Source organism: Poecile atricapillus, chromosome 2, assembly GCF_030490865.1.
Source record: "Poecile atricapillus isolate bPoeAtr1 chromosome 2, bPoeAtr1.hap1, whole genome shotgun sequence".
In the NCBI taxonomy this organism is placed as follows: Eukaryota; Metazoa; Chordata; class Aves; order Passeriformes; family Paridae; genus Poecile; species Poecile atricapillus.
In genome coordinates this window covers 95892607-95919941 of record NC_081250.1, presented here as the reverse complement: position 1 = coordinate 95919941, position 27335 = coordinate 95892607, and the positions used below count along the sequence as shown (strand labels likewise).

General features: G+C 41.5%; 1 protein-coding gene across 2 annotated transcripts; it reads left to right on the top strand.

Moving 5' to 3' along the window:
- Nucleotides 1-270: 270 nt before the first annotated feature.
- Nucleotides 271-16041, top strand: CNDP2 (carnosine dipeptidase 2). Of its 2 annotated transcripts, none has more exons than XM_058832020.1 (12): nt 271-358; nt 2913-3009; nt 4007-4150; nt 6638-6800; nt 8347-8435; nt 9334-9534; nt 10313-10397; nt 10953-11113; nt 13373-13537; nt 14050-14191; nt 14781-14928; nt 15346-16041. In XM_058832020.1, exons 2-12 carry the CDS (start codon nt 2950-2952, stop codon nt 15413-15415), a joined length of 1428 nt encoding a protein of 475 aa, XP_058688003.1. In that variant the 5' UTR covers nt 271-358; nt 2913-2949; the 3' UTR covers nt 15416-16041. The 2 variants fall into 2 exon arrangements, with proteins under 2 accessions (XP_058688003.1, XP_058688005.1); XM_058832022.1 differs by lacking the exon at nt 271-358 and adding an exon at nt 943-978.
- The last annotated feature ends 11294 nt before the right edge of the window (nt 16042-27335 follow it).

The following is a 27335-nucleotide window of genomic DNA, read 5'->3' as shown; positions in this document are numbered from 1 at the left end:
CTATCTAATCACAAATGTAGGAAGACCATAAGGATGCTCCCAGATTCGGCTGGAATAATTCAGTTGTCCAGACTGGCCTCTGACCCAGACTCCATGTTATATTCCCCTATACATTATATTCCCTTTATTATGATTATTATTATAATTCAGGCCCCGCCCCACAGGGGCCGCCTCCCGGCAGGCCTCAGCGTCGGGCCGAGGCCCCGCCCCTCCCCGCCTCAAGCCCCGCCTCCGATGAGCTCCTTGTCCGCTGATTGGCTGACGCGCCGCGGGGTGGGGCTGGCGCGGGGGTAGTTAAAGCACCGTGGCTGGAGCAGCTCTTTTCTCTTCTGGTGGGAGCCGGGGCTGAGTGGGCTCGGTGAGTGAGTGTCGGGAGGGGTCGGGGGCACCGGGTCCCCCGGGTGGTGCGGCGGCACCGGCGTAGGTGACCGCCCTGGCCCTCTCCGGCCTGGCGGGGAGGAGCCGGGAATGCCGGGTGCGGGCGCCGCCGGCGGGCCGGGCCTTGCTCCGTGTCCCCCGGTGGGGAGTGTCTGTTCGGCCTCGGGGCTCAGCGGAACCGTGGCTGCCCCCGGAGAGAAGCTCTCCTGCCTCTCCGCTCCTGTCCCCTTCCTCACTGTCGCTCTTTTCCCCCGTGAGTCTTACCCCCGCGCTGTCCCCTTCACTCCCGTCCCGGGGCTGTCACCGGCCTGGGCGCTGCGGGCGGCTCGTCCCGGTGCTGCAAAACCCTGTAAAGAAAGTTCCACGTTTAACCTTAAGTCAACCTGGGCCCGAAGTGCTGAACCTGCGACGGGAGCATGGAGCTGGCTCAGTGGTGTCTATAGAGCACTCTTAACTTGGTTCGGTGCTCTCCTCCGGCGTCTGTTTGTAGATGAGGAGGGCGAAGTTGTAATGGTGTAACGATAGTTCCTTGGGTTATTTTATTTCAAGGTGCAACTTCTATATTCCCGTGGAAAGGACTGTGGAGCCCCTTCTGCATAGGTAGGAAGGGTTCAGGTCTCCATTCTGAAGGGTTTACAGGAAGTTCAAACCCCGATTTTGAAGGGGTTTGAAAGGGGGAAGTAACATCCAGCGGTTTGCTATGTACTAACCAATACTTACTTTTTGTAGTTTGAAGCTTTCTGGAGCAGACTTCTTTTCAGCTTTTTAGTGTGACTTGTCTGACTCAGTGCCCTTGTGATTTCAGAACTATTTAACTATAGTTAAGGTGATATTTAAAGTGGTCCCTGGCTTACCAAGTAGTTCAGATCTTGTTCGTGTTGGACAGAATGTCAGCCTCCATGTAACACGTGTTTTGAGTCTGTGCTGTGAAGCTGGAGTCCTGAGGTTACTATAGGAACCGGCTGAGTGAAGGGGAGGGTCAGACGCCTGTGTGCTGGTTTGTGAAAAGCTCCTTGTGAATCCTACCTGAGATCTAACTGCATGTGAGGAGGGTGGCTTCATTAGGGAACCCCAGCTTCAGTGAGAAGCATTGCTTGGTAATTTGGTTATGTGTATGTAGTCTTCTGAAGGTGTTCAGTTTTCACCTTTCATGACTATTGAAATGGATGCTTACCTGTCTGGTGATTTGGGGTTGTTCTAATTGGTGTTTAAAAGTAGTTATCCAAATTTAAACTTGATGCATGGTTTAAATTAAATCAATGCTATCTCTGGTGAGGGAAAGGATTTTTGTATGTCAAACACCAGTATCTGTTCAAGTGCAACCTTGCTTGAAAGAAAATTTGGAGTGGTGCTTGTATTGCAGTATGTTGTGTGGGACAATCTGAAGCTGGCAAGGATTTGTTTCAGGTATGTAGAGTAGTCAGCTGCTCAAGAAATCCTAAGACAAGCAGTCAGATGTTTTAACAACTGTCTTGTGACTACTGTGTAGAATGAAGAAAGGCTTAAAGGATCTGGCAAAAGCTGACTCAACAAAATACTGAATCACAGTGTCTGGAGCTGCTGAATATGCCTGTATTACATAGATACTGGAGTTTTTCCTCCTAGTCCAGGCACTTGGTCCAGAAGCGCACTTCAGGGAGCTTCCTTCTCTGGAGTTACTCAAAAGGCTCCTAGACACTATCCTGGGTAATGTGTTGCAGTGCCAGATCCTAGACCAGCTGACCTCCAGTGGTCCCTTTCAACCTTAGCCATTCTGGGATTTGTAAAGCTCATTATTTTCCTGGCTTAGATGAGGTGCTGTATCTTTAGTTCTAACTGAGAGTTAAGCATAAGCTTATTTGCTTTGTTGCTTTAGTGGACAGTATTTCTTTTCAGTATTGATTTCAGACTGTAAGGAAGACAGAAAACTGAAAAGGGCAGAGGTCTTGTGTTTTCTCATGTGAGCTTCAGCTGCAATAAAAAAGAAGGAAGTGGTAGCACTGAAGTAGTCACTGACCACTTGCTCATGCTGGGGCTGGCCTCTTCCCATGGCTTCATTCTGACCTTTTTTGTGAAATCTGAGTGCAGGCTGAGACTTAAGGTTTGAAGAAAGCACAATTCTGCAGCTGCCTGCTTTTAACCTCCTCTGAAGAACAAAAAATGTGGTTCTTTCTTGGACTTGGCTACCAGCATTCGAGCCTATGGTGTGCTATTAGTTGAACTCATAATGAAATCTACTCTTTGAAGTTACATTTTACTTGAGTAACATTTTGCCTGTAAGCCTACAGTAAAATGGAGTGTATGATTTCGTTGAAGTATTGCTCAGTTTAACTTTGAAAGTTATTTTGAGGGGAGAGGCAGAAAGAGTGGTGTTGAAATTTAAATATTCTTTTGTTTTTTAAAATTTTAAATATTCTTTTGTCACTTCACAGGTTTTATATTAGTACAGCTTGGTGTGTGGCATTAGAAGCTGAAAGGGGAAAGTCTCCTGTGGCTCTTGATTACTGACTGTTACTTTTTAAAACTGTGAAAGCTAAATTATTTTTCTGTCACAGAATCTTCAGCAACACGGTTCTGAAAACTAGTCCAAAAATGTCTTCTCTGGAAACCCTCTTTAAATACATCGATGGACACCAGGACCTCTATGTTCAGGTAAGTTTGCAGCATGGGCAGCTATGGGATATTAGAAGTTAGGTGGTCAGCTTCAAGTTTGTTGTTATATATATGATATGCCCAGTAATAATGTCAGAATGGGAGAGAGGGAAGAACAGGCAGCAAGTGTGAGGGATTTGAGTCAGGCCAAAAAACTGTTTCTTAAATTTAGGCATAGTTCTGTTCAAAAACATAAATGTCCATATTAAATTTATTAGGAAATGATGTATTACTGTATAGTGCTACTGGTGACCTATTTAGAGGTACAGGAAGCTGACACTGGCTTCTGAATCTAAACTAGGTTTGTAGTTTCTTCCCTTTGGAGATGGGAGATGAAATGTATTATAAATGAGGCTGGAACAAAGCTTTCTTGCATAAAACAATTTATTCTGGTGTACAAAGGGAGAGGTTGCCCTCTCCAAAGAGGTACTTTGCTGCTTGACTTGCTGTTTAGTTACCGGTTGTATTGTAATCCCTTTCACCCATGAAAGAATCAGTGATACAGCACTGGGAACTCAGGCATGAACTATGCCAAGCTTTCAGTTTGATTTCTGCCTGTTGTTCTTGCTGAACTCACATGGGGAGAAAAAGCTATATATAAAAAGCTATATATATATTTTTATATATATTTATATATATATAAAAAGCTATATATAGTGGCCTTTTTGAGAGGTTCAAAAGACTTCAGCTGGTTCTGTATACTTAAAGAAAAGCAACTAAACAGGCACAATTGACATATGACAAGCTGTCATGCTCTTAAGCTTACTTGATGTATCTGTAGGCTTTGTGCTATGCAGCAGGGACAGCTGTAGGTGAGTGAGGTTTTATAGGGCTTTTAAGAGCAATATTAATTGTTAAAAGCTCTTCTTTGAACAGAGGACAGAGCTGATTTGCCTCAGCTTGATCTTGACTTAAATCAGTGTTTGCTGAATTAGAAGGTGGTGTGGTATTTGCATGGTGCCTGTTGTATAGTAAAACCTGTCTTCCATCTCTCCAGCGTCTGGCAGAGTGGGTGGCAATCCAGAGTGTGTCAGCATGGCCAGAGAAGAGGGGTGAAATCAAGCGCATGATGGAGGTTGCTGCGAAGGAGATTGAGCGACTGGGAGGCACTACCAAACTCATGGATATTGGGAAACAAAAGGTACGTGAACATCTCCATGTCAGCTTAGCAGGAAAAAAAATCTCTTAAGATGACAAAGTATTTTGCATGAGAAAGTGCTGTTGTCTTATGTTTCCAGTATGAAAGGCGCCTAGACTCCATTAGAAGGCTGTTTATTGGACTTACCACCATAAAGAAAGAGGACAGTATGGATAGTTATGTCCCTGCAGGTACTGGCACCTCCAAGCTGTGCAGCATCTAGCAGGCATCCAAACAGCGTACAACATACTGTGCAGATTCCATGCACAGAAGTGTTTTCCCATTTTATTTATTCAAGCTGTTCAGCTCCACTGACAGAAGGGATTTTGTGTGAGAATTTCACTTTTAGATTAAGTCAAGGACTTGCAGGTGATGTAATCCCCAGTGCCTAGTGGGAGCTGCTTCAGGTTACAGTCAAGTGGCTCAGTTTATCCTGCAGTCCAGGGATATGCACGGCACAATGCAGGCAGGAAGGTGAAGCTGTGTGTGCAGCAGTATAGCACAGGCTTTGGGGCACTCAGGTTATCTTTGTGGGTTGCTAATTCCTTGGTGTCTGATGGACTTCTGTGTCAGGATCACCACACAAGTGTCCTGTGGGCAGTGGCCTAGAAAGGCAGTAGCCTACTGGGGTTATGGATAATGGGGCTAACCCCTGCTAGGGTTAGGATAATGTCTTTCCTGACACACAGTCTGAACCTTCTGTTAAAAGCCCTTGCTTATAGTAAACCTTGGGACCCAGTTAAGGATGTTGAATTAAGTTTTGGACTGTATTAAATGTATTTAAATACTTTTTGAACTGAACATGAATACAGCACCTGCAAACAAGAATGTTAGACATTTTAAGCAACAGGCTGGTATTGGTCCTTAGACCCATAGACTATAAAGATACTGACTGAAGTTTCAGTAAATTTGCCAAAAGACGTCAGGACTTTTTTAGAAGTGTTACATTTGTCACAGGCTTGCATTGCTCTATTACTAGATACAAAAGTATCATTAAAATAATGACTTCCCTCCTCATTTTTACCTATCCAACCTGCTTTTTTTTTTTTTTCCCCTGAGAAATGTATGTGTTTATGACAATGATAATCTCATCCTGGGGAAATATCCACTTGATATGATCCTCTTTAGAAGTGCCTAGCTGCTACCAGCCTCAGAGTAAGACCCATACCAAAATTGTTAGACTAAGATTTGGATAGTGGCATTAAAAACCTTGTACTGAAATGTTTACTAGTTTTAGGAGATTGTCCTTGTAGTTGGTGTGAAAGACTGCTGAGTGAAATCTGTGTTTATGGGAACCTTCTGGGAATTTCTTGCTTTGGGCATTTACGCTTGTTTGTAGCTACAGTTTCCAGCAGGAAAACAGCTGACTTGGGAGGGAATCTGAAGGTTAATTCTACCTCTGCTACTACCTACACCCTAAAACCCCATCAAAAGTGTTTCAATTACTTCAGAGACAAAGTTGCTCTTTTTATCACTGTAACTTTTTGGTAGCAAGAATTTATTTTAGAGTAATATGTGTAATATTTTAATTAGGTGACTTTAATCCATCTGCAAGGGTTGCCTTCAGTGTTCAGTTTTATGTTAAGCATAGAGAGAGCTAGTCAGTGTATTATGTGTTGCTGCTATATCTGAGGGACAATGTAAAGCAGCTGAACTTGTCAGATCAAAGTTGCCTTACTGCTGCATAGCAATTTGTTGTGTATCGATCACTGCAAATTCTTGCAGTAGTGCTTTAATCATGTGGGGTTGCAGCTGACAAGGACCATGTAACCTGTTGACAAAAAATTGGAGCTTGGGACCCATATAAGCAAAAAGTCAAAGCTTGATCTGCTGAACAGTGTGTAGAAGTATGTGTCCAGTGGAAGGGAAGTACTTGCTGACTGGGAATAGCATGTGATAATTGTTTATGGGGTATTCCAAGGGATTAAGTCAAATTCAACTCTTGAACTCCTGAACTGAGTTCATCAGCACCACCCTGCCCTTAGTGTAACAATGTAGGCTGGTTCGGGGAAATACTATGCTGTTCTTATTTGGGTGTAACCACATGTTACACCCAGCCTCACCACTGTCAGGAAATTTTTGTCCAGAGAGCTGTACTGTGGACAGGATGAAAGTGCAGTGACAAGCAACACAGAATGCTGTATTGAATGGAGTTTATCACTTATGCTTACGTCAGCATTAGATATAGCAGTTTGGCATGCACTCAGCTTGCTCTGCTAAAATCTGATGTAGGATCGGTAGTTTAAAACTAACAGTTCTAAGTGGCTTGGAACATTTTGACTGTTACTGGAACTTGTCAGGAAACTAACTGGCGTGATGCCATCAAGCCTTCTTTGGCACCCTGCTTCCGGCAATTGGTTTAAGTAGATTTAGTTTTGTTTTGTCTGTGCCTCTACTCTCATAACCTCCATAGTATTGAAGTAATTAACGTATCTGACTAAAACTCTGACATTCCACATTTTACTAGAACTTCTGCCTTCCTATTTATAGCTGCCTGATGGATCAGAGATCCCCCTACCACCAATTGTTCTGGGAACACTGGGCACAGATCCACGCAAAAAGACCGTGTGTGTATATGGCCACCTGGATGTTCAGCCAGCAGCACTGGAGGATGGCTGGGATAGTGAGCCCTTCACACTGGTAGAAAGAGATGGTAAGAGCAGCGGGCTTCACAAACTTCAGTACTGAATGCTTCAGTAACAAGTATGGTATTCCTCAACTGTTCCAAAGCTGTGCTATTGATTGAAAGGGGGAAGGAGACCGAGAACTGGTATAGGTGTTTATTTAATATTATTGAAATTAAAATGTGCAGGTGGGGAAGTGGTAAAAAAGTTGAGGTGCAAAATCTCAGCTACTCTTGGAATTGTTTCCTTTTCTGATAGTCTAGGCTGTAACTTGCATGTTTTCTTCTTTGTAGCTACAGCACAACCTTAACTGCTGCCATGGCACTGGCTTGTTGCCGAAAAGCTTTTTAGAACTAATTTCCTGTTCACAGCTTGAAGCCTGTAAGGTCATGTCAGACTGCAGGAATTTTGAACCATTACTGAGAGAAGATACACAGCACAACTTCTTTATGCCTGGAGACAGGAGTGGCACATCAGCCTTTCTGGGTTGCCTTGTGTTTAACTGCTCTACTATGAGTACTACAGAAGCTCTTTTGCAGAGGTAGTGTCCCAAAACTTGTGCCTCTCCCATAAATGGGGATGAAGAAATGGTGCAGTATCTCCCATTGAAAAACAACATTGCCAGCAGTCAAGAAGAATAAAACTCCCTTTCTTATTAAAAGCTAGTGCTACCAAGAGCTTCTTCTTTGTTTCACTTTCTCAGTGTTAAAGGTCACATCAATAGAAGGACATTAACCACATGTGTTGCATAAGCATTAATGATTGCTAGAAAAAGTGTCTGTGCTAACTAGTACTTCTGCTTGGGCACTTAGTCATAGGCAGCAGAGTCCAAGTTACTAAACTGCCTTATCTCATCTGCTAGCAAGACATAGACTTGCTTCAGGCTGTGGCTTGTCTCTGTGCAGCCTGGCCATGCAAGTGACATTCACCAGTGGCTCTTCACCTTTGCAAGCTGTCTGGCCTGTTCTGTCACTGGTTACATGGAGTGCTGAGGGGTTGTAGCCACAGCTCTGAGTTGCGCTGATAACCGCCTGTGCTGTGATCCCGTGTGTTACATTTTCTGAGAACTCTCTGTGGCCTGTGAATCTCATCTTTGACTAGATTCCTTTCTAGGGAGATCCACTTTTATCTGGAGAATCCAGAGAAGTGATTTGTCACTAGCTACTCTTCCAACAAAGAATTATTAAACTGAGGGTAATACTTGATAGATTTCTGTTTAAAGCAGAAAACTTGTTTCTATACACTTAAGTGTTTGTAGAAGATTATATTATTGTGAAAAATAAAGCAGCTATGTCTTTTCCTGACTTGTAATAAACTCCTATTGAGGCAGCAGCTAGGGAGAGAGGTGGGCTAGCTCTGTAAGTGGGAGAATTATTGCAGTCCTGTACCTATACCACTTGAAAGAGTATGTGAAGCAGGATGTAAAAGTGCTACTTATGAAGAATCAGAAATGAAAGCTTTTTATATAAGCTGGGTTAAAAAAAAAATAAAAAAAAGTGTTCTCATCTAGGGAAGAGATGAAATGGCATACTAATTTTTTTTCCTCACTGGTTAATTTGTATCTTGTTTCTACAGGAAAGTTGTATGGGAGAGGATCAACAGATGACAAAGGTCCAGTGCTTGCCTGGCTGAATGCTTTGGAGGCTTATCAACAAACTAACCAGGTATGTGCCCAAAACATACTCTGCTTTTTCATACACACCTGAATCTAGCAATAAATGTTATCCAAGTCACAAACTCTTGTGAGGGAAGCCTGCTTATTCAGCTGATTGGAGGAATGATGCAATAGTCCTGTAAATTCCCTGGTTTCCTAGTAGGGTTAAGTTGCTGACAAGCTAGTCTTATAGATGCTTAGGTTGCACTTCTAACAATTTTCCTTGAATGAGATATGTAGGAAGGAAACTACATATGCAAGCATTGTGGAGCAGGAGGAATAATCAAATGTGATCACTGTCATGTAAGGATGTCAAATTACTTTGACCTTTATCAAAGCTTAATGTCTCACTGCCACTGAGCTCTAAGGGGAGGTTAACTTAGTAACATTAAAACTGGGAACTTTGCTTATTTCTGGTAAAGAAAATGTGCAATCAGGAATAGCTTAGGGTGTTTTCTTTATCTTGCAAGACAAGTTCCTGTTGCTTTTGAGAGGAATAACCAGTTCTCAGTTGCTGTCTAGGTATATGGAATATGCTAGACTGGATAGGGTAGCTCTGTTCCTACTGTGGCATGTAATTCCTGTGGTTTATATTAGTTTTCCTAGCCTGGTGGCTTACTTTTGGCAACAGATTTCTGCTGTTCCCATTCTTAAGGGGTTTGGGGACAAGTTTTTATGACTTTTTTGAAGAGTTGGATTCCATCAAATGAAGGGTGGTGTAAGTGCCCTCAACATAAGCACATCCAAACTTTAAACCAGTTTGTGTATAATTAACAAATTCCACTGTCATGGAACCATTTTAGCCATGTCCATTTTTCTGCTTTGAGCACAACAGATGAAAATTACCAATTACTGAAGGAGTAGAGTGTTTTTACATGCTTAAACTGTTCTTATTTTTCATTTCAAAGGAGTTTCCAGTAAATATTAGGTTCTGCCTAGAGGGTATGGAAGAATCAGGATCTGAAGGCCTTGATGAACTGATTTTTGCTCAGCGAGATGCTTTCTTTAAAGATGTGGATTATGTTTGCATTTCTGACAACTACTGGCTAGGCAAGAAGAAGCCTTGTATCACTTATGGTTTGAGAGGTATCTGCTACTACTTCATAGAGGTAAGTGCTGAAATACTCTGCAAATCCAGTACTATTAAACTGAGTTTTCTACTGGAGAAGGGTGGTAGTGTAAACCTTTTCATGGCAGCAGCTTTTTATCAGAAAAGATGAAGCTGGCTACTTATGTGGAATGTTTTTTCCTAATTGTCTAAACATCCTTCTCTTGCTATCCTGTTTGATATTTGGGTGGGTGGGAGGGATAGCTTTCAGGTGCGTGAGGCAAGATTAGCCTGCACCTTCACTGAAGAATTGTCTCATAGCATAGGTATCTTCATCTACATACACCCTTATAGATGGGTGTCACATTTGTGCTTTTCCAGTCAGCTGGAATATCACCAGTTAACCAGAACTGCTGGTAGATGATCAAGAGTGGTTTGACAAGTTTTTACCAGTTCCCTCAGTACTTTGGGGTGGGGTGGATCCCATCTGGGCCCATAGACTTGTGGGTGGCTAATTGACATAGCAGGTCACTAACCATCTCCTCATGGATTATGGGCTTTACTCATCTCCACATCACCAACTTCCAGCTCAGGGAGCTGGGCATTCTGAGGACAGCTGATCTTGATATTGAAAACTGAGGCAAAGAAGACATTAAATACCTCTGCCTTTTTCTCATCCCTTAACTCTACACTACCCTCTGCTTTCAGCAAATGATGGGGACACTCTTTGACCCTTGGCCAGATCATGTCCTAGCTGGGCTTTGGCTGTTCTAGTCTCCTCCCTGCATGGCAATATCTCTGTGCTAAAATTGACCTGAATCTTCATTTTCTTCAATCAGGTGGAATGTTGTGACAAAGACCTTCATTCTGGAGTTTATGGTGGTTCGGTACATGAGGCCATGACAGATCTCATTGCTCTAATGGGTAAGAAAACACAGTTTCACTGAATGCATTTAGAATGGGAACAAGAACCATCCAAACATGACTGAGTTTGCAGTGGGAGTGTTGCTAAGGACTGTTTGCAGTAGCAAAGCAATGACCAGTGAAATGGTGCTTGCCAGGTATCCAAAGCTAATGCCTTAGATGCAGAAATATGGTGAAGGTCTTGCCAAGAAATTATCTGTCTATTCTTAGCTTTCCCTAAAACCTTGCTTCAAATTTGCATGTTAACTAAATCAGCTGTCTTCTCAAATTCTGCTGTGAGTATGATACTGAACTCTGGGAATCCTACTTTCAGACAGCCAGTGAAATCCAGCAGTAGAATTAAATACAGTAGCAAGCAAGTGCAGGTTATGGATACAGGCAAATTCTTTTAAGTGTCTTCCATACTGAGTGGTGCATGCTCTGGGAAAGAAAAGTCTGAATTTCATTGCATTTACAGAGATTTCAGAAGGCCAGGACTTCTGTTTCCCAAGGGACGTATTCCCAGCAGTGACATCGTCTGGTTGAATACTGATATTAGGTGCTTCTTGTTTACAGGCTGTCTTGTAGACAAGAAAGGGAAAATCCTCATCCCAGGTGTTAACGAAGCAGTGGCACCGGTTACTGATGAGGAGCTGGCATTATATGAGAAGATTGATTTTGACCTGACAGAATATGCAAAAGATGTAGGAGCAACAAGACTGCTGCATGATGCAAAGGTTTGCTGCACTTCTCCTCTACCCTGTCTAGATCAAATTGTCTGTATTAGTAGAAGACAGAAACAAGCTTCTGTGGGTGTGTGTGTAGTTATTAAGTGATTTATTAGGCAGATGATTCATCTGATGTCTTCAAAATGGTGAGAATGCCTTGAAGATAATTTTGCTTATGTATGGTTGACTACATCCTTAACACTTTGCAGAGAAACTGCTAATGTTGGGTGCTTGAAAAATTATTCTAGGTTATCCTGTGTTTAACTCAAGCAGTCTTGACAATTCTAAATTTGCTGCTTACTCTGTATAAATAGTATTTGAAACTTTAGTTTACAGAACTTTAGTGCTGTTCTCTTAATGCTAGATAATGTTGGCAGCTTTCCAGAGGTCAGGTGACAATCTACGCAGAACATCTGGTTTTCTACATCTGTAGGAAGTCCAGTGGGTTATCAGAAATAAAGTAGTTGCTCAGAGATGATTGCTTCTTAGGTGAGTAAAGAGCTTGAAATCTAGCTGTGCTGAATTCAAGGCTGACACGCTGAACGTGTTCCTAGACCTGGCAAACAAGAACTGTTTTGTAATCATGAGGTAGGCAGCCCAAATCTTTAAACAATCTCAAGCTCAATAAAACTCACGTCTAAAACTAAATCTTTGTCCTGGGAGCTCTCCAAATGGATGCTTTTAACGGCATTGAATCTTACAAGGTTACAGTTATTACATACTAACGTTAAAACCCTAGATGTAAATACATCTCCTTCATAAAAAGCAGATACAGGTGCTTGTAGAAGTCAAGCAGGTCTGTCTTCTGTCCTAGTACTGTCAGGAGACTTCAAACTTAAATAAGTGTAAATAACAATTTATATCCTCAACCTTGTCTTTACATGTTCAGGTTTATATCAACTGGGAGCACACAGGTTTCCTTGCTTAGTCTTGTCCTTTAAAGTAATGGATGAATTATAACTTGGATATAAGGAGGAACTGGCAAGATGTTCTTTGTGATACTGAACTGAAGCTGTTCAGTCTTGGCTCAACTGAAATTCCAGCCAAGGGACTTCTAAGCTGCTTACATGCAAGAAGGGCTTTAGGGCTAGGGAGAGAAGACTGTAACTTCCAGATGAGAAGCAAACGTGCTTGAGAGATTTGACATTTGCTTTGAAAGAAGATTGGAGGCAGTTTGTTACGCTGTATTAGGAATGGCAATAGTGATGACACAGACTCTCAAGCTTAGTTGCAAAGAGAGCTAGTTTTGTTCTTCCAGATCTTCTTTTATAGACCATTTCAAGAAGGTCTGAAAAGGTAAGCCTCTCATTGGTCATGAAAGCAACCCATCACCATCATGGGACAGTTAGGAACAACACCCCTCTGACTATTTCTTGCAAGTAAACAACAAGGAGACAAACAACACCTGCAAAGGTTGTCTTCCTTTTCTAAGGACTGTTTGAGTTCCTCCTCACCATTTCTCAGGCCACACTTTCTCAGGCCAGTGTGAGAAAGTTATGTGACTTTCATACAGACACTGTGTTACGTGCCTGATCTCTCACATTCAGCATCCACAGTAGTTGTACTTGGAAAAAAGCAAACTTGGAACTTAAAGGACATAAATTTTTTAAGTCTTCTGCACTTCTGCAGTGAAATTCAGTCTGGAGACACTGTACCTGTGTCTGCTCAGGTCAGCTCAACACTGTGCTGAATTCAGGACCTAATGTATTGAATAGCTGTGTCCAAGGTAACAGAGAGGAAATCCAGGAAGTGTACCTGGAAGGCAGTGGTGGTCAGTTTAATCAGCCTGGAGTTCAGGCTTTTTAATGCAGCTGATGATATAAAGAAAAGCACACTGTAAGCCTCAGTCTGAGCAGTGGTGAGGCTTTTAGAAAATGTGAACTTAAGCAGTGTCTTGGTTATGAAGGCACCTGCCTGTCCTGAAGCAGTGGGAATTAAACTTTCAATGTTCTCTCATGCCTGAACATGTTATAAGTAGCACTTATGTCCTTATCAGAAGCAGACTGGTCATGTTCCATAAGTTCCACAGAGCTAGGAGAGATCTAAACTAGAACTGCTAAGTCTCTTAAAGTGCTGAGAACCCAGCTCTGTTATCAAAATGTGTGTTTAATGGGAGTAACAGATTCTGTGTGGTCTTCAATGAGCTGCATTTCTCCATGGGAAAAAGCACTATTTCTTGCAAATTCTTTATTAAGTTGAAGAAATCATAAGTTCAGGGAACTCTGTCAAACTTCATGTAACCTTGCATCTTTCTCTTTGCTTCTGCAGAGAGAGATCCTTATGCACAGGTGGAGATACCCTTCCTTGTCTCTCCATGGAATTGAAGGAGCCTTCTCAGCCTCTGGTGCCAAGACTGTGATTCCTAGGAAAGTGATTGGCAAGTTCTCAATCAGGCTTGTGCCAAACATGACTCCTGAAGAAGTCACAAAGAATGTAAGCTGAGATGGATTGCTGCTATCCAAACAAGTCTCTGAACTTCTGTTCACCTTGCCTTGGGGGGAAGCGTTCTTCTGTTTTTCTAAAGCAGTTCTGTTCATTTGCTTTCCTGCTATCTTCCCTGCACCTCAGCACAAGATAACTGAGGGAATCCTGTGTGGTGCCCCAGTGGACTATACTGGTCAGATTACCCAGTTTCTCTGAACTCACAAGGGCTTAGGAGTAAACACTAACCTAGTTGTAGGGCACTTGTACTGCCAGAAATGCAGCAGTGTTTGACATACTGGCTAACTCTTCTACAGTATACTGTTAATTTGCCTAAAGTACAAAGTCTGTCTTCAGAGCAGAGAATCATTGGAATACTACGAAGTGAGAGCAATAGGAAAAGTATTGCTGCACAGTTGTAGTGACCTGCAAGTCCCTAAGATGCTTTTAGAATATGAACTTTGCCAGTGCTCAAGAAACACTAACAGTAGATAAGATTTAATGATATTCAATCTTTTTTACAGGTTGAAGACTACTTGAAGAAAAAGTTTGCGGAGCTGCAGAGTCCCAACAAATTCAAAGTGTACTTAGGCCATGGTGGAAAACCCTGGGTGTCAGACTTCAATCACCCCCACTACATGGCTGGTAGGAGGGCCATGAAAACAGGTCAGTGGGTTTTTCACTTGGCATTGGTAGGATTAAAATTCTCTTGTTCCAGCACCTCAAGAAACAGCAAAGAGATCATGTTTGCTGAATACTTCGTGTTCAGCACTCATATCTAATAACTTTGGCTCACTAAGTGAGGAAGCATGTAGTGTACAACCTTTACACTGAAATCTGAGGTACAGGGAGGAAAGGTACTGGATATCAGGTTTATTTCTACTGTTTTGGGACAAGTTTGTTGGTGTGGTGTTGCTTTTGCATAAGGATGAGACTTTTGGTTCAGATCATCTGCTAAGCCAAATTGAATGAACTTTGGTTGTCACAGCACCCCTCTTGATCAGTTTTGCTAGATTTGCATCTAGAGCAACTCTAACTTGTGTTGGAGTACAGACAGGCCTTCAGATGAAGTATTGGTATGTAACTGAACTCTGACAGTGACAATACTCCAGTGCTATATCTATCCACAGTTTTGTGGCCTTTGCAATCTGGCTGATTTGGCCAGCACCTGGTACAGATGGGTACATGATGGCTTAAGTGAGGGTTTGTGGAAAAAAATACAGACTTCAAACTGACCAGAGTATCACTTTTCTAGTTTTTGGAGTTGAACCAGATCTGACGAGGGAGGGAGGAAGCATTCCTGTTACCCTTACTTTTCAAGAAGCCACAGGCAAGAATGTCATGCTGCTTCCTGTTGGAGCTGCAGATGATGGTGCTCACTCTCAAAATGAAAAACTAAATAGGTAAGCGAATATATCCTCCTTTGCCAGGGTGTCTTGGCATGTATTATGAAAAACAGTAAGACTTGAGCTCTTGCTTTTTAATTCTCTGGACGGCAAAGTGCCATCCTTCCCAGCAGAGTATGACTGACTGGTTGGGTAACTAGTTTGTAGCTGAATCTTGATTTCTACATAGATACACTTGAAATCAGAAGAGAAGGTTTTGTGTTTTGGTCCCTAATGCCCTCTCCCCCAAGGGCATTGTTTCTGTCTTGCCAGGGAAGATGTAGGAGTTTGGGGAGTAGTGGCTGTTGCCTGCAGCAGAAATTCCTGTAGAGTTTGTCATGTGCTTAGGACTGATGTGTGAGCTTTGCAAATAGGACATCTGCTAGAAATACAGCTCAGTGAAGACAATGCTAAAGGAAATGATCTTCTTTGCAGGTACAACTACATCCAGGGGGTGAAAATGCTTGGTGCATACCTCTATGAAGTTTCCCAGCTGAAGGACTAAGTTGGACACCTCACCTTCTGGTTTATGGATCAGAAGTCTGAATTTTCTTGCAAAACATCATCAATTACCAAGTCTTAAATGGCTCCCCTTTTCTACCAACACTCCACTGCTTTGGTGGGGGAGAGGGAAATGGGCAGTTCCACTTGACAAAGAACATGATACACCAAAAATACTTCTCTAAATGCTTACTTTAAATGAACAGAATATACCCTAACTGGTCAGCAGTTTTGAACTGCATCTTCATCCCTTCTATATCCCTTCAGTTTGCTGTTTCATCTACTTTTCCTGCAAATGAAGAGGAATGGTTTACTGAGCAGTTTAATCAGCCACAGCAGTGGCAGAACTTCCAGCCAACTTAAAGTTCTTATTCCTGGGTATGTCCTGGAAACAAGTAGTCAAGATTATGGGGCAACACTGGAATGTGCTGAAGCTGTAGCAGGCCATCTGTCCTTGCTGACTGAGTGATTCGTAAGAGCAGTTTCTCTCTTACAAAGCCTGCCTGCAGGTTTCAATTTACAGAGAATCAGGTTGTAACAAATTTCACTCTGGTAGTGACGACTGGCCATTTTTGTAAAGCTGCCTTTGTACTACCAAAAAAGAATAATAAATAATCATGCTGTAGTTTGGCTCTTGGTCTCTAAGGTTTGAATAATGGCTTGGGTGGGAAAGCAACTTTGAGAACTTGGGAGGGGCACTTTCTGGCTATAAGGGCAGATGAGCAACATGGCTACACAGGCTATATGTTGTGGGAATCCAGATTTTTGTTCCTGGGCTCTGGCTCCATGAGAACTTGTTGACTTGAAGCTGATGTTGCAAGCTCCAGCTCTCTGGAGAGAAAACGAGCTCAAAATGTTTAATTTTGGCTCCGTAAACCAGGTCATCACACTGTAGCATAACTGATAATACTGTAAGGGAGTGAATGGAATTTGTAGGCATAAACAGGGGGAGAAGAGATCACTTGTTGCAACTACTACTGACATCCAACTTCAAGCTGCCTATGGGACAAACTCCAATACTTCTGTTATTACATCAAAAAACTCCAGAAAAAGCAAACCTCTTAAATGCTTGCTATCTGAACTGGATTGGGCTGCCTGCTTCTGAATTACCTGACTGGCACCGGCAGCCTCAAGTTGGTAAGTATTTCAAGTGATAGTGTTTTGCTCTGGAAGTATGGTACAGTCCTGTGTCCTGATACAGTTCAGCAGCATGGGGTGATTCCTCCTTTGAAGGGTAGATGGTAGGAATATCTCCTCTACCTGGTTTTCACTGTTGCTTGATCTGGAGATTTAATGGTGGAGAGCTGTTGGGCTAGGGAGTCTTCCAGTCTTGCTGAAGCTTGTTTTGGTTTATTTTGTTTTGTCATTGAAGTTGATGGCTGGAGATAATCTGGTACCATTAACCCTTGCACTTGCAGCTGGGGTGCAGTCAGACCATTCTCTTGTAAGCACTGAACACAAACACTGGGGAATGAATGTTTTATGAATTTTGTTGTGAACTATGTTCAGAAACCATATGTAGTAATGCATTTGTAATAAATTTCTTGAGAATCAATTAATTGGCTCAAGCTCTGCACTGCAGACACTGTATCAGATCCTATGCTTGCTGAGTAAGTACAGCATGGCAGAGTTGTGAAGGAGGCCCAAACAGAAGAAGGGGTGTGTTGGGGATTTGTAGAAAAGGCTGAGAAGCAAATACTGTTGAATATACTGCAGAAATATTTTGGTATGGGGAGAGTACCAGAACCCTTTGAAAAAGGCATTAACATGGGTCTTTGGCCCAAGCAATTTGTAGGAGCCTATTTAGGCCCACAGGAGTAAGTTGCTAAAGTAATCAGTACTTAATGAGATTTATTGGGACTTCAGATTTGTTTAGATGAATTATTTTAAATTAAGACATTATCAGTATCTGTTAGCTTGCTACAGTGGGGCTTGCTTTAGCCATGACCTCCCTTGTCTCTGCAGAAGGTGACCACAAAAGCAGTAGTACATGGCCTCAGTGAAGAAGGCAGGCAGGCAGAGGGGGATTAGTGGTGCCAGCTTATTTCTGTGGCCTGTATGCTTCAGACCTGGCTCCTTGAAGACTTCTAGTTGCGGAGAGCTAGCTTGCTGCATTGTGCATGGTGTTTAGAGTTTGCTTTGCCCAAATTGTTTGAGTAACAGCACTGTTGTACAGCATAGAAGTGTAAGACATGACAGAAATCGTGAGCTGATTGTGAGAACCAAAATGCATCAGTGAAGTCCAAGGCCTGACACCTCTGCCTGCTGTCTGTGCAAAGGCCACTTGGCACTTCCCACACAGAACTTCACAGCCTTGCTTTACCTGTTAAGTTTGAAATTGAGACATCTCCTTATCCAGTGGCATGTGGCTGCCAGCAAGTCTAGTTTGCTTGTACTTCCAGTTCTCCCACTCAAAGAGGGGAGAAAGATCTACAACATGGATTGTACAGCTACTTGTTCTCAGGGTGCATCTACTGCAAAACTGAGAATGTGGACTTGTGCCCTCATTGCTCACTAGATTTCTTGTGTCTTAGAAAAACCATGACAGTGCATCTTGATATGGACTTAAAAGAGCCGCTGGAGTTATTACAAACTGTTATCCCTAAGTAAGCCCTAAATGCCATTTAACGTGTGATTTTTCTTTATTTCTTTGTGTTCTGGGAAACACAAGCATGCACATTAAAGCACAGCCCTGATCCTCAACTATGATGCAATCCATTTTAGGCTCATCCAGCGCAATGTTTCCTAATTTGAAACTGTTTTAAACTTGCAAAACAGAGTTTGGTTTAGCATAATGAGTTTTGATGCACTAACTAAATCAGAACTTGAAGAGCTTCAGCTCTGTGATCTTGACCTTGAAGCAGTGTGAAGAGTGGAGATAACATAGAGCTAATCTAGATAAACTCCACTTTGTTCATTCTGTTAAACTACTAGCTCAAAAATTACTGTTTTTTCAGTGTTATCTGAACTCATTCAATTAAAATATAATAGATTCATATACTAAATATGCATTTACATTATAAGGCATCAATCTGAATAAATTGCCTTCCTGATAATTAATAAAGTTATGCAGGAGATTTAAATCACTCTTCAGAGAATCTTCTTAGGCTACCCAGCAAAGTTTAGTGGGTAATTTTAATTCTAGTCACTTGCTAGCTTGATCATACCATTTTACAGCATGAGGTTAGGTTACAACAAGCCCTGAATGCTGAGACATGTTTTTCCAGTACTTTTAAATATTAATTTTTCTATTAATTTTGCATACCCTTAGTGATTCTGAGATTTCATGAGGAAAACTTAACATGCATGCTAATGAAATAGGCCTGCTGGTGCACAAGCAGCAGTATGCAGAGTTCTCTGTGCAGGCTTTTTCTTCTCAGTCATGGAGGCAGCTCATGGACCTCTTATGTTTCTGCCCTTTAGACTGAAAAATGCAATAACAAGCACGGTTGAGCAGCTTTTTTGTCACTGTTGCCGTGCTCACCTTTGGAAAGGCAGCTATCCTGTACAATTCCACTGGGATAACCAGTGGAATTACTCTTCAGGCTCTCTGTACGTTCTGGGGTTGTGTGGAAGGTTTTGGGCAAGGCTACAGGAGTAGCTGCCAGAAGCTTCCATGTCCTACAGAGCCAATGCCAGATGGGCTCCAAGACAGACCCACCACTGGCCAAGGCTGAGCCATCAGTGATGGTGGTAGCGCCTTTGGGACAACGTAGTAAAGAAGGGAGAAAACTTACTGCACAGAAATAATTGCAGCCAGAGAAGAGAGGAGTGAGAATCTGTGAGAGAAACAGCCCTGCAGACACCAAGATCAGTGATGGAGGGGGAAGAGGTGCTCCAGGTGCCAGAGCTGAGGTTCCTCTGCAGCCCCTGGTGCAGACTGTGGTGAGACAGGCTGTGCTCCTGCAGCCCAGGGAGAACCAACATGGGATGAACTGTCTCCCTGAACCTCTGGGGTAAAGGAGGTGGAGAACTGGGAATCAAGCCTGGGAAGGAAGAAAGAAGGGATGGGAGGAAGATGTTTCAGAGATTTATTTTTTTTATTTCTCATTATCATACTCTGATTTGATTTGCCATAAATTAATTTCTCCAAATCGAGTCTGTTTTGCACATGATGGTACCTGGTGAGTGATCTCTCCCTGCCCTTATCTCAGCCCATGAGTCTTTCATTATATTTTCTCCCATATCCAGGTGAGGAATGGAATAATAAAGCAGTGCTGGTGGCCACTTGGAGTCCAACCAGATTTAATCCCTCACACTGTTACTATACTGCACGAATTTCACCCACTGCACAAAATGCCAAAATACTAGAAAGTTAAATATTTTCAATTATTATTATTCAATGTTTTCGATTATTAGAGTCTCAGAAAATCTTAGGGATGCTTCTGTGTTGGCTGTTGCTTGTGAAGCCATGTGCTCCCACAGCTGTCAGTCACAGTCCTGTACTGAAAGAGCCTTATTAAAGTTGAAGTGCTCATAAGCAACGTGTATGAATAGTATTTAAGGTAGGGTGCTTTGAAAGCTGCTGCTGCTGCTGCCTATGTGTGAATCCAAGTAAAAACATGCATAAAAATGCTAAATGTATTCATGTAAAGCTGAATCTTTGGAGAACTGTTTCCTTGCTATTTTGGACAGAGTACATTAATGGAATTGCAAATATGAGCTGTTAATCTATGCAAAACTGTAGCCAATTCCAGAATTCCAAGATCGATGCTAAGATATGTGGTGAAATTAAATATGTTTCTGAAGTTCTTGGTGGTTTTAATATTGGTGTAGTGAATAGTAGAGTTAATGCTCAATATGGGAATAAATACTGTGTTGTCTTGGACTGTTTTAAATGCTTGTAGGTAGAATTGAGATTCTGCTGCTTAATTTCACGAATACCTATTAAACTGTTCTTTAGATTTGTACAAAGCAACAATATAACTAAGTGCTGAAGTAGTACAATGAAGTAGTACAATGGCGGCAAAAGACTTGAAAACTAGAATGCTATAAAATATCAATTTATTTATAAATGTCTTTGATAAGGTGTTAGTTTAGACTATCTTGCTGTATTAGTAATGGGTTGACAACTTTTTTCTCTTCCATTATCAACTGTTTAGCAGTGCATCATTAGAAACCTTTTAAACATAAAAATTTTGTTTCTTTTGATGGATTTTTAATAGTACATGCAGAGTACAGAATACCTGCCCTTTTCTGCCTCACATATTCTCTGCTATTGCGGCTGTTTCTGCTCCCCCACTCCCTACTTTTCCCAGTCATTCACATGAGGGGAACTAATCCTGCAAGGAGAACCCATGAAGTTTCCTAGGAATATTACCAGGCTTTGGCTGTATAATGTGGTAGTTAAATGTTGACTGGATTGGGTCTCTTCTGCTTTTTGTGTAAAAACTGTAGTTCTAGTTCTAACATGGGAGCTGCTAGGAAGCAATGACCTTGAATTTTACTCTCTAGCTGCCTCTGCAATAGCTTTCAGTTTTTAGAAGTCAGCATACCATTATAATAACACTAAGTGGAGTGGGAGAAGGTAACTTTTTTTTCCAAATGCCTCTCTCTTCACTATTTGAGTTAATAGCAGAAACCAGTGAGGATTTGGGCAGAAGAGCAGCTATATCTGCAAATCCACTGGAGCATAGTACTTTTTACTTTGCCAGAGTTGAAAAGCATCAGACAGCATCAGAAAAAATAAATTGGAAATGGTTCCAGGCATATCTCTTTAGGTTTTCCTATTGTGTTGAATGCTTAGCTGCAGGACTGTAGTTCAAAGCTGCAAGAATACAATAGAAGTTCAAAATACAGAAGAGTCTGAATGTCATTTTTAGGAACTGGTTGTCAAACACAGAATTAATACAAAGAAAGCAAAAGATTTATTTCTGCACAGCTTTGAATCTTGTTAGTATATCCAAAATATCCTGTAATATGTTGCCAGCCATATCCTAAACTTTTGTACAAGGAGAGGCAGTGCTGCTTGTGTTTATTTTGAGGCAATTTTAATTCTGACCACATGGGTTCAGGAATACAAATCAAGAAGGGAGAAGACTGCATCAGGAACTGAGGCACATGGGGCTACCAATTCTGTTGCCTGGCAACAGAATTTCGGTATTTAGTTGTGAATAAAGATACCTTGAATGTGAACAGGCTTGGGAGAGACACAGGTAGAGAGCAGGTCTCTGAAATGAACTGAAAGGCTTCATGGGAGAGGTAAAAGTAAATGTATAAATACATGTTCCTGGAGAATAGAGAGCCAGAATTCATTAGCTTCCAGTCTTTAGTCTGCTAATGTTCCTTTCACTGATCTGGAAATGATATTTAATGGAATTTGGCTGGTTATGAATTTAAGGTTTGTAGAACTGCATATAATTTTTGGAAGCTTTCCTTGGAGCTGTCTGACACTCATAGATGAAATTTAAATATCTCAGGACCAGTTCAGAAATAATTTTTTTAAGTTCATATGAGCTTTGAGGAAGGGATTCAAGAAATGACGTAATGAAATTTTGTTTTTAACTACACATAAGTTAATGTATTGACTGGTATAAAACAGAAATAGATTAAAAAGTAGCAAACACATCCGGGTGGGGTTTTTCCCATGGAAAATGGGAGCACCAGATAACTGTGTATTAAATTAATAGAAAACTATGCTGTATTACTTTGCCCACTGAGTGAAAGTGTTCCTATAGGATATGACAGGTAATTGAGACATCAATATAAAATATTAATAATTAAGATGATACATTTCATTTTCTTAATGTGCTGTAGTTCCACATCTATCTACGTGCAAATATGACACAGATTTACTGGGACACAGCAGTCACCTTGAAGCTGTGCTCAGTAGCAGCTGATTAGCATTATCTGTTCCAAATGTAAAATAAGTTCAGCCTCTCTGACCTCATTAGAGGGAGCTGAGAGTGCCTCAGTAATAAATGCTCATCTAGCTTCTTCCAATAATTTGATTTATATGGAAGAAATTTTTAATGACACATTCCCTGCCACTAATAGGCCAGCAGTCCTTATGGACGTAGAATAAAGATTCTGAATATAATTAGACTTAGGACTAAAAATTAAAAAGGGGGCTCAAGTAGGAAAATATTTTTTTCAGTAGCACAGGCTGTGATACAGATATCTTTTCACAGACATAGATTCATAGACATCAACACAGAAATAAGGCTAATGCATCCAGAAGTGCTTGATAATCTGTTCGTAAACTTAGATATGTGCACCTGTTTGCTTTTGAATTTGAATTACTAAAATCTATGCCCATCAAAAATAATCATCATTCTGGCAAACTATTAGTCTTCTTTTCCATTGATGAATAGAAAGAATTTGGTTGATAAAAGGATGAATTGGTCTGTGAGGCTGAGAGACTGGTTCTTTAAGTTTGGGTCTAAATCAAAAGTAGCGGAGGTCGTGAATTGAAATTGTGAAATACTCAGAAACTTTTTTGCTTTATAATAGAGCAGGATAGTAAATTTTAATTTCATACACTTTACATAAGATTATAATGCAAAAATACAGATTGCAATCTGTCTGTTCCAAATATAATCTTATCTCTGTTGATAGATATTAATATGTTATCCTGAGTCCTTTAAACCTATCAAGTTAATCTACAACTCAAAACTAGCAAAGAGCAAAGTGATATAAAAGTCTCTTCTGTACTGTGTGATTAGGGAGAATTGGTTACTTCAGAAAAGACAGGTATATTGGCAAATGACACATAAGTTTATAAGCTTGGTCTGTCACTCATTTTCACAGATATATCAATATTCAGAGTTTTCAAGATGGCAGAAGCAAGGGGTGATTTAGATCACAGAATCAGAAGGTTGGAAGAGACCTCCAGGACTGAGTCCAATCCAGCCCTAACACCTCAACTAAACCATGGCACCAAGTGCCACATCCAATGTTTTTTTAAACACATCCAGGGATGGTGACTCTACCACCTCCCGAGGCAGACAATTCTAGTACTTTATCACCCTTTCTGTAAAAACCTTTTTTCAAATATCCAACCTATATTTCCCTTGGCACAGCTTGAGACTGTGTCCTCTCGTTCTGTCAGACCCTGCCTGGAGAAAGAGACCAACCCCACCTGAGTACAGCCACCTTTCAGGGAGTTGTGGAGAGTGATAAGGTCACCTCTGAGTCTCCTTTTCTCCAGCCTAAACAACCTCAGCTCCCTCAGCTGCTCCTCACAGGTCTCGTGTTCCCAGCCCCTCACCAGCCTCGTTGCCTCCTCTGGACATGCTCAAGCGTCTCAACATCCTTCCCAAACTGAGGGCCCAGAACTGGACACAGCACTCCAGGTGTGACCTCACCAGTGCTGAGTGCAGGAGAAGAAAGACCTCCCTGCTCCTGCTGGCCACACTATTCCTGATCCAGGCCAGGGGCCATTGGCCTTCTTGGCCACCAGGGCACACTGCTGGCTCATGTTCAGCCAGCTGTCACCAGCACCCACAGGCCCTTTCTGCGTGGGCACTGTCCAGCCACATTGTCTCCAGCCTATAACATTGCAGGGGGTTACTGTGGCTAAAATGCAGGACTTGCCACTTGGACTTGGACTTATTAAATCTATTATTGTTAATAGATCTTACTATTAGCAAAGGAACACACCAAATACCGAAAAGCCTTCTCCCCAACCCCCTTATTTCAGTGCTTGAAGTGTCACATGTCACATGGATAACATCCATTTATCTTTCAGTTTAAAGATCAAAAATTCTCTTTGTGTTTTTGCAGTGCTCTGAATTTGAGAGCTTGATCCTGCTAAATCTGTTAGTCGGTTTAGGGCCCAATTACTAGTCACAGGAACAAATGAAAACTTCAGATAAGATGACACCATGCTGAGATAATTCAAAAGCAATCAGTCACACTACTTCAGGCAGTTTTTTGGGTTTTTTTTCCTTGAAATGTGGCTCTTTGAAAACTATTTATGAGGAAAAAAAGCACTCTTTTTTTTTTCCCCCTTTACTTGCAGAGTTCACCTAAAGCCTCAAATGTGTGAGATGCATTATCTTTCTAATATCTCCACAGAGCATTTTCCTCCCTCCCAGGTAAAATAGAGCAAGTCTAGGTAGATAAAAGACATGTTTACTTGTTGCTGCGAAGGCTGCACACAGATGAAGGATCTGACATCTCTGACACCTTCATATTCAGCTGAGATTGCTCACAAGGTACTAAATGGATGGTTTGCACTCTTTAAATCTGTCATATTCCAGAGTAAGATTTTTCACTATGAGTCCTTTATGTAATTTCTGCTTTGGAAATGGACATATGTGCTGCCTCTAGCAATATTTTCAGTAATAACTTTTCCTTTTCCTAGTAGTGAGTGATCAGATAGGTAAAAGCAGACTTGCTGCAAGCAGAGAAACTGAGGCTAACATAATAAACACATTTGTAGTTCTCTAAATGTGACAGAAGCTGGGTTCACTTCATGATGGCAGTATCTTCTGTCCCCTGTACTAAATTGCCAGTGTGGGGGGTTGTGTATGCTCCTCAGATAGCTTTTTGTCATGGGAATATCCTTGCCCAGCCAGTTTCCCTGTAGGTACTAACATGAAAACAAACTATCCTAAACTCTATAGCCTTAATGAGGAAAGGCAACATGAGAAAGTAAGGGGACAACAGAATACATTTTTTTTGTTTCTATATGCTTTTCTGTAAGCTAAGATATTGACTTCTGGCATAAGAAATAAAAAGAAAAAAGGCTACTTTTTTATTATTCTAATTAGAAGGCATAGCAAAAGAACACAGATGTTGTGAGTTTCCTTATAGAGAAGAAATGAAAAAAATGCTATATCTAAATTTTAAATGTTTCTTTATGGGCAGTTTCTATGCAATTACGTGTTACAGATTGAGATTTACTGTTGAATTTAAAAATATTTTCCAACCTAAATGATTGCATGATAAAAGTATATCCAGCTCTACTGCTGACTGTATCTTTCCAGCACAGGGGAAACACTCAAAGAATACAATGGGGTTGCACAAATAATGAGAAACAAAAGCAATGGGTGTGTCAGACTGGTAGGGTTTGTGATTAAGGGTCAGAGTTTGAAACCCTGGTGGTGTTTGTTTAGGCTGCCCAATAGCACCCTAGAACTAGGGAGGGCTTTTGATAATGATCAGTTTGGAATGAGTCTTTGGATTGTTTGGGAAGCTTGGAGCAGTGCCTGTAGCCATGCACTGGACATGGTTCCTTGCTATCACCGGCTCTGCAAGCCAAGGCAGGAAGCTGAGTGCTGCCCTAAAGCTCAACCCAGCATGGTGTGCACAGCCCAGGACCTTCTCTCAAAGGTAGGTGATGATAACCTTGTATTTTAGGGGCCTGATCAGGAAACTCTCACTAAAAATAGTTGAAAATAAAGCCTGTGATAGTGTTGCTCATCTGGAGCACCAAAAGTGTCATGACTCAAGCACACATCCAGACAATATGTATGCAAGATGCCATTCCCCCCTCAGCCTTCCCGTTGCCCATCTTGTAGGAAAGGGTACATAGGGTGTTGCATACGCTTTTGGAGAAGATGCTTTTCCTCTTGGTCAAGCTGTGCTCTGCTCAAAGACTGTCTTCCACGCATGAGGACAGGAGCATGTGATGGAGCTGCTCTTCTAACAGTTTGTGCACTTGACATTTCATAGCTAATGACTTAAATGCATTTTAAAATATTGTCATGAGACTTGCCTTCTTTCTCTGTTTTAGTTCACTGTAAAACTTAATTTCCTCTGAAGTGCAGTGAATGAGGGGGTACAAACTTTATGCATCTTCATGAACTATCTCAAATATTTCAACCAAAATTTCATAATTTAAATAAGGGTTTAGGCACTCAGAATGTGGGATTAATGGCTTATATCTAAACCAGTGATTTGCAGAACTGTCATTTTCTTAGAAGTTAGGAGCTATTAAAAAAAATTAGTTCTAAATGTTTGATTTTCTATAGTACTAAAAATGAAAAGCCATCACTGCAGTTTAAGCCATGTCAAAGCACATGCTACAGATTTGTTGAAAGGCCTTTGAATATATGAGAAACTTCTCTGTTTGAAAAGACTGTAACAAAGACAGCAAAATTACTTGTCTGTAGGGAAAAAGTGGAATGAGAACTACTTCCCAGAGAAGTTGTAATTAACTTTATTGCAACTCAAAGGTTGTGATCCCTTAGTTGTACATCAGTTGTTAGCAGGCTCAGTGCCTGTGTACAGGTGTTTAACTAAGATGTCCAGATACAAACCAGTTGTCTAACCAAATGCTCCAGTCTTGTAATTATCTGTTTTTCTGTTTGTGTTGAGGTGCTGTTGCATTTTTCACAAAAAGGCCCATGGCTGACATGAGGTGCACAATGTGTGAGTGGTGCAGAGCCCTGGTTCAGTGGGCATTTCCTCTGCTGAGGAAGGTGCTTTATCCTTGTTATGGGCAGTGGCACTTTGATAGAGGAGACGTGCTATGAAATAGCTCACGCTCCTCCTTAAGGAAGTCACAAAAGCTTTGCAATGGTATCATCTGTTAGCAAGAGGCAGCATTATTGTGTATATATATTCATATATGTATAAACAATGGGTTCTTTCATTTTTCAGATAGTTAAGTTTAAGAAAGCTTACATTTAAGCTATTTTTTTTTTTTCGTTTAAGCTAAAGGAGCTTGTGTTTGTCAAGAGAAGAACCTTGGCTTGCTTTGGCCTTCTCCCAAATACACTTCAATGACAGGGGGACTGCAATGGAAAAATACTCCTAAGCCTTTCTTGAGAGGCTGTGGCTCCTGGGACACCCAGCTGAGATGCAGAAGTCAGCGAAGTGTCAAACTGGGTTAACCCTGTGGTGCTCCAGACATGTGCCTTGAAGGACACCATGCACAGCGCCACCTCAGTGACCTGTGCCCTGACTCTGCCAATTCCTGGACCTCACAGAAAGCTGGGAGGAGGCAGTAGGAAAAGCTGCATAAACAAAGGGCT

Bases quoted from the DNA above. Each gene is read 5' to 3' on its own strand.
- CNDP2 (XM_058832020.1), top strand. From the start codon at position 2,950: ATGTCTTCTCTGGAAACCCTCTTTAAATACATCGATGGACACCAGGAC. The intron at 4,151-6,637 runs GTACGTGAACAT...TCCTATTTATAG, and splicing joins TGGATATTGGGAAACAAAAG to CTGCCTGATGGATCAGAGAT. The intron at 10,398-10,952 runs GTAAGAAAACAC...TCTTGTTTACAG, and splicing joins AGATCTCATTGCTCTAATGG to GCTGTCTTGTAGACAAGAAA.